This window comes from Dendrobates tinctorius, unplaced genomic scaffold (assembly GCF_039654945.1).
Source record: "Dendrobates tinctorius isolate UK_male_01 unplaced genomic scaffold, ASM3965494v1 ptg000011l, whole genome shotgun sequence".
Taxonomy (NCBI): domain Eukaryota; kingdom Metazoa; phylum Chordata; class Amphibia; order Anura; family Dendrobatidae; genus Dendrobates; species Dendrobates tinctorius.
Window position 1 is genome coordinate 86,671,155 of NW_027361679.1, and position 12,079 is coordinate 86,683,233.

The 12,079-nt window shown below is 45.2% G+C and overlaps 1 protein-coding gene across 6 annotated transcripts in view; it reads right to left on the reverse strand.

Moving 5' to 3' along the window:
* Nucleotides 1-7,476: 7,476 nt before the first annotated feature.
* ACSBG2 (acyl-CoA synthetase bubblegum family member 2) overlaps nucleotides 7,477-12,079 on the reverse strand; it is a 143,257-nt gene continuing 138,654 nt past the window's right edge. For all 6 annotated transcript variants that reach the window (XM_073544291.1, XM_073544316.1, XM_073544298.1 and 3 more), the window contains 3 exons: nucleotides 11,423-11,562; nucleotides 9,553-9,799; nucleotides 7,477-9,037 (listed from right to left, as the gene is read on the reverse strand). In XM_073544291.1, the coding sequence (XP_073400392.1) occupies nucleotides 8,925-9,037; nucleotides 9,553-9,799; nucleotides 11,423-11,562 (500 nt within the window). In that variant the 3' untranslated portion in view covers nucleotides 7,477-8,924. The remainder of the gene's footprint in view (nucleotides 9,038-9,552; nucleotides 9,800-11,422; nucleotides 11,563-12,079) is intronic.

Genomic DNA, 12,079 nt, shown 5'->3' on the forward strand with positions numbered 1-12,079 from the left:
AACGAGACACACGTTCCAACAGTGCAGAGCAAATCCCCACTACCTCTGTACTGTGCAGCCAGGGCTTACCACAATCAGGCAGTATTAAAACTGATATATATGCCACTGGGCGAAAGACAGGTGAACGGCACCAAGGCAATATTCAGTGTCTATTTCCAGACCAAATCCCATTACGCTGAAATCAATCGGTATTTTGCAACCAGTAAGTGCTCAGCATGAAAAAAAAAAAAAAAAAAAGCATAAACATGCTCAAATTCCAGAAGCAAATGCAAAAACGCAGCACTCACCGGATTGCTGTAAAACCAATGTCCTTTAATGCAGTGGTCCCCAACCTTTTTTGCACCAGGGACCGGCTTGAACCAAGACCATTCTTCCATGGCCCGGCAGGGCGGGGATGGAGGTGTGACAGGGGCGGGGCTTTGGTCATAAGGGGGCGGGGCTATGGACGCGGTTGTAGTTTAGCAGTGCATATTTATCATTTAATTATAACATTTTTAATGTGACTCAACTCACCATAGGTTTTGAATGAGTGGGAGCACCTGGCTTGTTTCTCTGTTTCAGTGGGAGCACTGGGCTACTTCTACTGATGACCGTCACTGCTAATGATGATTGGAACCTACAAGGAAATGGAGCATTGAGCACTTAAGAACAATTGTACTGGAGTACTGTACATGCTGATTATTTTCTAATCATCAGAAAATGTATGTGTGGTCCCCCCCGTCCAGCTCTGTGTGGCTCCCCCTGTTGTATGCATGGCTCCCCTGTCCCATCCTGTATACATGGCTCTGCTCCCACTCTCCCATCCTGTATACATGGCTCCGCTCCCATCCTGTATGCATGGCTCTGCTCCCACTCTTCTATCCTGTATACATGGCTCCCCTGTCCCATCCTGTATATATGGCTCCGCTCCCACTCTCCCTCCCTTGTATATATGGCTCCGCTCCCACTCTCCCTCCCCTGTATATATGGCTCCGCTCCCACTCTCCCTCCCCTGTATATATGGCTCCGCTCCCACTCTCCCTCCCCTGTATATATGGCTCCGCTCCCACTCTCCCTCCCCTGTATATATGGCTCCGCTCCCACTCTCCCTCCCCTGTATATATGGCTCCGCTCCCACTCTCCATCCCCTGTATATATGGCTCCGCTCCCACTCTCCCTCCCCTGTATATATGGCTCCGCTCCCACTCTCCCTCCCCTGTGTATATGGCTCCGCTCCCACTCTCTCTCCCTTATATTTATGGCTCCGCTCCCACTCTCCCTCCCCTGTATATATGGCTCCGCTCCCACTCTCCCTCCCCTGTATATATGGCTCCGCTCCCATTCTCCCTCCCCTGTATATATGGCTCCGCTCCCACTCTCCCTCCCCTGTATATATGGCTCCGCTCCCATTCTCCCTCCCTAGTATATATGGCTCCGCTCCCACTCTCCCTCCCCTGTGTATATGGCTCCGCTCCCACTCTCCCTCCCCTGTGTATATGGCTCCGCTCCCACTCTCTCTCCCTTATATTTATGGCTCCGCTCCCACTCTCCCTCCCCTGTATATATGGCTCCGCTCCCACTCTCCCTCCCCTGTATATATGGCTCCGCTCCCACTCTCCCTCCCCTGTATATATGGCTCCGCTCCCACTCTCCCTCCCCTGTATATATGGCTCCGCTCCCACTCTCCCTCCCCTGTATATATGGCTCCGCTCCCACTCTCCCTCCCCTGTATATATGGCTCCGCTCCCACTCTCCATCCCCTGTATATATGGCTCCGCTCCCACTCTCCCTCCCCTGTATATATGGCTCCGCTCCCACTCTCCCTCCCCTGTGTATATGGCTCCGCTCCCACTCTCTCTCCCTTATATTTATGGCTCCGCTCCCACTCTCCCTCCCCTGTATATATGGCTCCGCTCCCACTCTCCCTCCCCTGTATATATGGCTCCGCTCCCATTCTCCCTCCCCTGTATATATGGCTCCGCTCCCACTCTCCCTCCCCTGTATATATGGCTCCGCTCCCATTCTCCCTCCCTAGTATATATGGCTCCGCTCCCACTCTCCCTCCCCTGTGTATATGGCTCCGCTCCCACTCTCCCTCCCCTGTGTATATGGCTCCGCTCCCACTCTCTCTCCCTTATATTTATGGCTCCGCTCCCACTCTCCCTCCCCTGTGTATATGGCTCCGCTCCCATTCTCCCTCCCCTGTATATATGGCTCCGCTCCCATTCTCCCTCCCTAGTATATATGGCTCCACTCCCACTCTCCCTCCCCTGTATATATGGCTCCGCTCCCACTCTCCCTCCCCTGTATATATGGCTCCGCTCCCATTCTCCCTCCCCTGTATATATGGCTCCACTCCCACTCTCCCTCCCCTGTATATATGGCTCCGCTCCCATTCTCCCTCCCCTGTATATATGGCTCCGCTCCCATTCTCCCTCCCTAGTATATATGGCTCCACTCCCACTCTCCCTCCCCTGTATATATGGCTCCGCTCCCACTCTCCCTCCCCTGTATATATGGCTCCGCTCCCATTCTCCCTCCCCTGTATATATGGCTCCACTCCCACTCTCCCTCCCCTGTATATATGGCTCCGCTCCCATTCTCCCTCCCCTGTATATATGGCTCCGCTCCCACTCTCCCTCCCCTGTATATATGGCTCCGCTCCCACTCTCCCTCCCCTGTATATATGGCTCCGCTCCCACTCTCCCTCCCCTGTATATATGGCTCCGCTCCCACTCTCCCTCCCCTGTATATATGGCTCCGCTCCCACTCTCCCTCCCTAGTATATATGGCTCCACTCCCACTCTCCCTCCCCTGTATATATGGCTCCGCTCCCACTCTCCCTCCCCTGTATATATGGCTCCGCTCCCATTCTCCCTCCCCTGTATATATGGCTCCACTCCCACTCTCCCTCCCCTGTATATATGGCTCCGCTACCATTCTCCCTCCCCTGTATATATGGCTCCGCTCCCACTCTCCCTCCCCTGTATATATGGCTCCGCTCCCATTCTCCCTCCCCTGTATATATGGCTCCACTCCCACTCTCCCTCCCCTGTATATATGGCTCCGCTCCCATTCTCCCTCCCCTGTGTATATGGCTCCGCTCCCATTCTCCCTCCCTAGTATATATGGCTCCACTCCCACTCTCCCTCCCCTGTATATATGGCTCCGCTCCCACTCTCCCTCCCCTGTATATATGGCTCCGCTCCCATTCTCCCTCCCCTGTATATATGGCTCCACTCCCACTCTCCCTCCCCTGTATATATGGCTCCGCTCCCATTCTCCCTCCCCTGTATATATGGCTCCGCTCCCATTCTCCCTCCCTAGTATATATGGCTCCACTCCCACTCTCCCTCCCCTGTATATATGGCTCCACTCCCACTCTCCCTCCCCTGTATATATGGCTCCGCTCCCATTCTCCCTCCCCTGTATATATGGCTCCGCTCCCATTCTCCCTCCCTAGTATATATGGCTCCGCTCCCACTCTCCCTCCCCTGTATATATGGCTCCGCTCCCACTCTCCCTCCCCTGTATATATGGCTCTGCTCCCATTCTCCCTCCCCTGTGTATATGGCTCCGCTCCCATTCTCCCTCCCTTATGGCTCCGCTCGGCTCCCCCATCCTCCCCATCATACTTACCCTCACGTCGCTGAACTTCCTTCCCGTCGCTGCACGTCCCTGCATCTCGCGGCGCTTCAGCTTCTTCCTGTGCGGAGCGGTCACGTGATACCGCTCATTAAGGGCCATGAATATGGACGCCACGCCTATGGGAGATGAGTGGCGTCCATATTCATGACCTTAAATGAGCGGTAGCACGTGACCGCTCAGCGCTGGATGAAGCCGCCGCGGGATGCAGGGTGAGTATCAGCTGCTGCACCGCCCCCCGGCTCCCCTTGTGTCCGCGGACCGGCAAGGGCACTGCAACGGCCCGGTGCTGGGCCGCGGACCGGCGGTTGGGGACCCCTGCTTTAATGTACCATCAAGGGTTAAGACAAGGTGCTCAAATCGGGCAGGTGTGTACAGGCATGCGGTGAATAAAGACGGACGGTGGCCATTTCGTGTACTAGATGCTTCAACCGGTCCAGCAATGCAATTATGTGATGTCATTTCCTTTTAAAGGGTTAATGACCAGAATACATGTGAGAACAATTATAAAACAAAATGAAAAAAAAACCCACACAATTCTGAGAACATAATTACCAATGCTGATTGCAAACAAAATCAATTCTCAAAACAGAATTGTAGTATTTTAAAGAAAAACATAAATCCAATCATTACATCCTATCGGACCTTGTGCCTTGCACTTTAAAATCCATTTTGCCTCATGTCTCATTAATTTATTATGGTCCTCACCCTGCGGTGGATATTTGACCAACTCGAGACCTGCAAATTGTAATAATTCTGGATTGAAATTATGTTTCGCCTGCATATGCTGGATAAATCTTATCGATCCTTTTCCAGTGGTAATGGAATGAAAATGCTCACGGAACCTAATGACGAGAGTTCTTTTTGTTTTTCCAATATAGAAAAACTAACAAGGACAAAACAAAATATACACTACGAATTTAGTTTTAGAGGCCCGTCACACATAGCGAGATCGCTGATTTTGTGACGCATCAGCGATCTCGCTGTGTGTGGCACGCATCAGCGACTGGCCCCCCCGCCAGGTATCGCTGATCGTGCAGGAATGTCCTGGGCCATTTTTTGATCGTTTGTCTCCCGCTAACCAGCACGCATCGCTGCGTGTGGCAGCGGGAGACCAACAATCAACGAGCTCCCAGCGCTGTAAGCAGACGCTGGGAGCTGGTATCCAAGATAAATATCGGGTAACTAAGTGCGTGGCGCTTAGTTACCCGCTGTGTACCTTGGATACCAGCGTGCTCGCTCTGGGAGCTGGTATCCAAGGTAAACAGCGGGTAACTGTGCCGCGCGTGCTTAGTTACCCGATATTTACCTTGGATACCAGCTCTCAGCGCGAGCATGCTGGTATCCATGGTACATAGCAGGTAACTAAGCGACGCTCGCACTTAGTTACCCGATATTTACCATGGATACCAGAGGTTTCGCTGGTCCTGATCGCTGGTGTGTCTGCCTGTTTGGCAACTCACCAGCGATCATGTAGTGATGCACCAGCGATCCTGACCAGGTCGTATCGTTGTCGGGATCGCTGATGCATAGTTTGGTGTGATGGGATCCTTACATGTGATAAAATCCCTTACCTGATGCTGAAAAGGACCGATTTTCAAAGGATTCTTTGCAATATGGAGGTGGCAGTAATTGCAGTTTGCGCATTTAAAGTTGCCTCCAAGGTTTTTCTTTCAACCAGTTGTTACTTGTTGAAAGAATACGATTATGTACTAAGAGGTCAGCTAAATTTTGTGTCCTTTGTTTGCAAATTGAGGATTCAAAACGCTAATTTCCAAAAGATGCTATCGGATTCTAACACATGCCAATTTTTTCACACTGCAGTGTGTATTATTCCATCAACAGGGCTATGCTTGAAACTAAAAAAAAAAATCTCCTTTTCATCATTTCACCCTTGTTTAAGTGCGGAAACTGCAATTACTGCCACCTCCGTATTACAAAGAATCCTTTGAAAATCGGTCCTGTTCAGCACCAGGTGAGGGATTTTATAACATGTAAAACTAAATTCATAGTGTATATTTTGTTTTGTCCTTGTTTGTTTTTCTATATTGGAAAAAGACCACTCGTCATTAGATTCAGTGACCATTTTCTTTCCATTACCACTGGAAAAGGATCGCCAAGATTAATCCGGCATATGCAGGCGAAACATAATTCCAATCCACAGTTACTACAATTTGTAGGTCTTGAGTTGGTCAAATATCCACCACAGGGTGGGGACCACAATAAAATATTAATGAGACATGAGGCAAAATCGATTTTAAAGTGCAAGGCAGTGAAGGCACAAGGTCCGATAGGACTTAATGATAGATTGGACTTAGGTTTTTCTTTAAAATATTGCAATATACTCTGTTGTGAGAATTGATTTTGTGTGCAATCAGCATTGGTAATTAAGTTTTCAAAATTTCATTTTATTGTTTTCACATGTATTCCGGTCATTAACCCTTTAAAAGTAAATGACATCACGTAATTGCATCATTGGACCCGTTTAAGCGTCTAGTACACGAAACGGCCGTCGCACGTCTTAATTCCCCACATGCCTGTACACACCTGCCCGATTTGAGCACGTTGTCTTATCCCTTGATGGTACATTAAAGAACATTGATTTTACAACAATCCAGTGAGTGCCACATTTTTGCATTTGCTTCTGGAATTTGAGAATTAAAATTGAAATGCCTTGGAGATCATAGTCATAAAGCTGAAGAGTTGTGGACAGCTCTCAAGGCTGAGTTTGATCAATGGCTGTCTCCGCTGAACCTGCATCTAAGGAAGGCAGTGTCTATACAGCTGACATGTGCCAGAGCCCACATCAAAAGGAGGGATGCAGACGTGGGCGTACTAATACCCCCCGATATCGGAAAGGGGTAAAACAAGAGGAGGTAGTCAAGGTTGATGCAGAGTTCACTTTTCTTCCTCTAACTGCACTCACCGTGATGAATGAAATTATGACATTTGGTAAGGTTGACACTTGCATAAGGCTACGTCCTCCCTTAAGCTCCGCCTACTTCCGCATGCGTCCTGGGTACTTATCTTTAACATTGGGTACACAGGGACATGCGTTGTATGCGGATGCAGCGTTTTGACGTGCCCACAGACCGCACGGAAACGCAACATGTTGCATTTCTGTGCGTCGATGGGCACGTCAAAACGCCGCATGCAGACGTATCCGCATACAACGCATGTCCCTGCGTACCCAATGTTAAAGATAGGTACACAGGACACATGCAGAAGTAGGCGGAGGTTAAGGGAGGACGTATGCAGCTATACGCAGACCAGTCATACGCAAGTGTGAACTTAGCCTTACAATGCAAAATGTATTAATGAACATGGATAGTAAGCTTATGGCCCTGGGAACTATGACCATTGCATTTATTTGCACTTGATTTGTTAAAGAGTGAAGCTGACTGGTAGTTAATGGGAATCTGTCAGCAGGTTTTTGCTGCTGCAGGCCGCATACTGTAGAGTTAAAACACAGATTTCAGGAATGCCTCATCATTGCAAGTAAACAAAACCATGGAACTCCTCATTGATTGGACACAGCAGCTCCTGCATCTTGGTCTGCCTCCACCCCCTGCTGTGATAAGCAGCTCATTCACTGCCTATGAACATTGTCTTTACAGTGGCTGGTGTGGGCGGCATTAGTTTTTAGATTTAGCTTGAAACAGAGCTAAAAAGCTGTCAGAACCGCTGCACCCAGTAAACTAAGTGATACATCAGCAGATTCAGTGTCTCCTTGCCTACATCATACTGTTCTCAAATGAGGTAGTAAAAACCTGCTGACTCTTTCCCTCTAACATTGTTCAATAAAAGATCTACCGGTTTAAAGAAGCATAAAATCATACAGGAGGCTATGGATGTAAAGAATATGATCTTTATTCAGTAAATAAGTACAATTAACCAAGTTTCATGGATCAAAACACCAGTATTGCATACATGTCCTAAGCTGGTCACAGAGCTTGATACTGTGTGACTAGTGCATCAGTTAACAATAAATATGTAAAACACAAACAATCCACATACTGGAATGACATTTCCCTCTAAAAGACCTTTTAATCGGATCAAAAATTCTGATACAGCTTCATTCTTTGCCAGTACAGACTATGAATCAAACCACCACTAGAACTATTAAAAAGGTATCATTTCATACATTTATGGCATATACACAGGAAAAGCAAAAAACATCTACGGTACCTAGGTCCATGTCACATGCTTCTTTCAGTGGGCAAGTTGCTGAATTTTCATACAAATGAATGGGAATTTCAACCACTTCCCTAGTGAGATGTGCTCCATTGGTGGGACCTGCATCTACAGCACACTATTGTCATTGCCTGTGTGTATGCCATACATGTTGCAAGACGTGACAACCTTTTTAAACAAGTTGCGCAACAACTGCAGTGTGACAGACATGAAAAGGGAATTAGCCTACATGAATACAGGTATTAAATATGCATTGAAGCTATAACTGCATATCTTATTCCACATAAGTACAATCCTTTCTCTACAGAGTGAAAGTTAAATTGTCATAAGTCAATAGTCTTAACATTTAAAAAGTAGTGGGCAACAATCATTTGTGTATTAGCATGCCGCAGAGGTCTCATCCCATGGCTCTCCAACTGCTGCAAAACTACAACACCCAGGAGTTTGAGGCCACTAGCATACAGATTTAGTATGGGGGAGAATTGGAAGAAAAACAAACTACCCATCCACACAACACACACCATGGACACCTCAGAGCAAACATGAACTTCTATAAAGACTCAGTATTCATTTTGTTTCACAGTCAGTCAATGAAATCTACAAAATATGAGAAAAGTTAAAGTACTTCATTTATACATCAACCATAATATAATCTGCTTTTTGGTGCGCAAGATCAAGATCAAAATCCAATGTTTGCACTCTGCTCAGCACTACCTCTGGACCATTTTCCTTCATATCCACAGGTCTTCAAGGTTTTTCAATAAGCCAACAGAAATTATAGTATTTTATGCATACCTGACAATCTTGAAATGTTCTAAAACTGTATGGCAATAAAATGCTTACAAATATCTGCCGGACCAGAAGACTAATGTGATTCAGGGAGATTTTCAGCAGCAGTTGGGAGGCACTTATGCATAACAGATTCTGTCCTTCAAAAAGGTTTTTTTTTATTTTTTTTTTCTTCATTTCTCCACTGAATAGTCACCAAGAATGTAGAATTCACATGACAGCAGACATTGAAAATAAAGGTTTTCTGAACAGCATTTGATAAACCCAATGTGTGCAGAAAAAAAACCGAATTATGGTTACATTAAACTGAAAAAGCACTACTTTGATGACATGACATTATCAGTTGGAGTCACAGCATCCAGATAAAAGTTGTCTATTTGGTCTTTGTACATTTTGGAAACCACTGGTCGCTTCAGTTTCATGGTGGGACCTTAAAAATGAAAGAAAATATTAAATGTCATTGCTTGGCTAGCAATAAGTTCTACAACAAATTTTAATAAACCAAGTACCCCCCCCATACAAAATAGAGAACACGGGAACGCCTGGCCACCAGCCATCTCTGATGGGATGCACCTAGAGGGATTTGTATCCATCTTATACAGAACAAGAGAATTGGCTGCTTGAAATCTGACATTTAGGCTCAGATGTCTCTAAACACGTCATACTGGTAGCCAGTCTCTCAGATATTGGTGGGCTTTGCTGAAGCCTTTAGGATACACTACATCTGATGCTGCATAGCTATAAGTTGTACTGCAACGAATTAATAAAGCCATTTAAAGAAGGAGCACTGTTGCTCTGATGGCCTCAAAATTTCAATTTTATATTGGGGATGATCAGAATTTACCGTAATTTTCTTGAAGGGCCTCCAAAAAACAGGATTATATAAAAAGGTTTGAAGAACTATTGATAATTTCAAACCTAGATGAACCTCTCCTTAATACCTACCCAGTTCTCCTCCAGCAACAGAAAAATCCCTTTCAAGTATGATCCACTTCTGAACCTTTTGTGCATTTGATGTGGACTGGTAATTCACTGCATTTACACCTTCCTGAATAGCAGTATAAACCAGCTTGTCTCTGTGTCCAGCTATATCAGATACTTTATTAGCTTTACTACCAATTTTCTGGCAAAATTCTAGGGCTTCAGTAGTCAGTTCATCTTCTGGTTCACCAGTGTCGAAGTTTACATTACACTATTTGAGAGAAAAAAAAAAATTATCTAGAAAAATGCTTACCAATTAGGATTAGAAATAACCAAGAATATCTGCAAACATATAACATGGTTTGGCACAGTAAGATGCGCCAAATTCAATGAATGACATACAAAACTCCAGTCTTTAGGAATTAACCTAATATCTACACAATAGAAGGAAAAAAAAAAAAACACAACACACTCTACACCAACATGAGAAAATGGCTGAAAAGATTAATTGGCTAGGTCAAGATAAAGTGGTGACAGTTCTTTAAGAAAACAATGGGCAGCGCAGATTGGCGATTTAGTGATTTTATTAAAACACTTCTCAAAACTGCACACAAGTGTCCCCAATACCAGCATGATGGTGGAAAGCTGGGTCTGAACTTTCAAGGTGTGGGATCCCACAACCCTTACCCCCGCTTTGTGAAAGCCTTCATAAAAACATGCATCAGCACTAGATCTTTCAATGAGTGGTTACTAATCAGCAACTACTTCGTAAATAATGTGACAAATATAGTTTAGATGAAAGAGCAAGATCTCATGGAGTGAGTAAGGGTGTGCCCAAGGAATCCCATAATCCAAATGGCAAGAGCAAACTTGCTAGAGGATGGCATTGGGAACATGTGAATTTGGAAAAAAAAAAAAAAAAAACTGCAGTTCCACAGGCAGAATGGTATTCTTTAATGGGAACTTGTCACCTCGGTAAAAGCTACTTAGCTGCAGATATAGGGTTAATTTGCCAATAAATAGCACTACATTGCTACCTAGCAACCTTACTGAAAGTGCAATAAAAAAGAGAAAAATTTAGCTTTTCCTCACAGGGATTTGGGGGGGGGGGGGGGATTTGTTGGCTTTCAGTCAACTGCTCACTATACTGGAGTGCACGACCGATCACTTTGACAGCTAGGTCTGCAGCACACTGGTGCAGTCCAGGGGTTCCAGTGCACCCCTGATGTCCTGCGACTTGGCATTGTTTCACTGAAGTAAGAGGAAAAGGAGGCGTAAATTTAATGTAACTTATGCCACATTAGCATTTCTGGCAAAAGAGCACACCACTGATAAAATGTGCCGATTTTGTTAAACCGCAGCTCAATGAATTCAGCACATCTTACTGCCCCACATTCCTTCATTTAGGCTGGTGTGTAAGTGACCGTCTAAATTTATCAGCCCCAAAAAGTTGTAACTTTTCGAAGTGGGAAGAATAACCAAATTGAAAAAATAAGAAGTGGGCACAGCATGATGTGGACAATCATCCTTATTTAGGCCTGTTTCACACTTCCGTTTTTTCAAATCCGTCAAAATCCGTTGGTTTCCGTAAAAAAACGGATCCGCCATTTTTTTTTCAGGATCCGTTTTTTTGTCCCATAGACTTCCATTAGCGGTTACCGCGGATCCGTCAAAAAAACGGATCCGTTTTGAAAAAAACGGATCCGTTTGCATCAGTTTCCGTCAAAAAAACGGAAACGGATCCGTTTGGTGGACACAAAAACGGAAGTGTGAAACAGGCCTTAAGGACATAGAGGCTCATTTAGCTGGAAAGCAACCACACATGAATACATTTAAGTTTTTAACCATTCAGAACCTGTTCCCCCCTTAAACTGCACTTTTTCTTTAAAATTACCTTCAAGGTTAGTAGCATGGAAAGAAATTTTCTCTTATCGCCAACCACCATGACATTACTAATTATTGGTATACGTTCTTTAATGGCATCCTCAATGGGCACAGGAGGGATATTTTCACCACCTGCTGTAATAATGAGCTCTGAAATAAAACACAGACAATCTCGGTGTACATCCTTTAACTTCTTGACAAGCCAATTTTGGCTTCAGTGACATGTCAGATTTAAATTATGACTCCGTTATGTGATAAAATATATCCCAGTGAGTGTTTGCTTTTTCCTTGACACATTGTACTTTATGCTAGTGGCAAAAGTTTGTTGTGAGATTTTTTTTTTTTTTAATGGAAAAATATATACATATATTAACCCACAAAGCAGGAAATAAAAATAGTGGAAGACTTGAGCTACTACAAACCACTAAAAGTTAGATATATTTTAACTTTGTACTATTATATCTGAATACAAATTTTTTTGTCACAATTTGTACATAAAACGGGAAAGGGGCACAGCGCTGTCCCTAGGGCTGGGACCGCAACTATCCTTGCTCTCAAAAGGTACCGTGAAAAAGTGGAAGTTTGGGCCACCAGCCTTCCTGTTCTACCGTACACTGGCCCCTCCCACTCTTCAGGAGGCCTAGGACAGAAAGACTAATATATACGC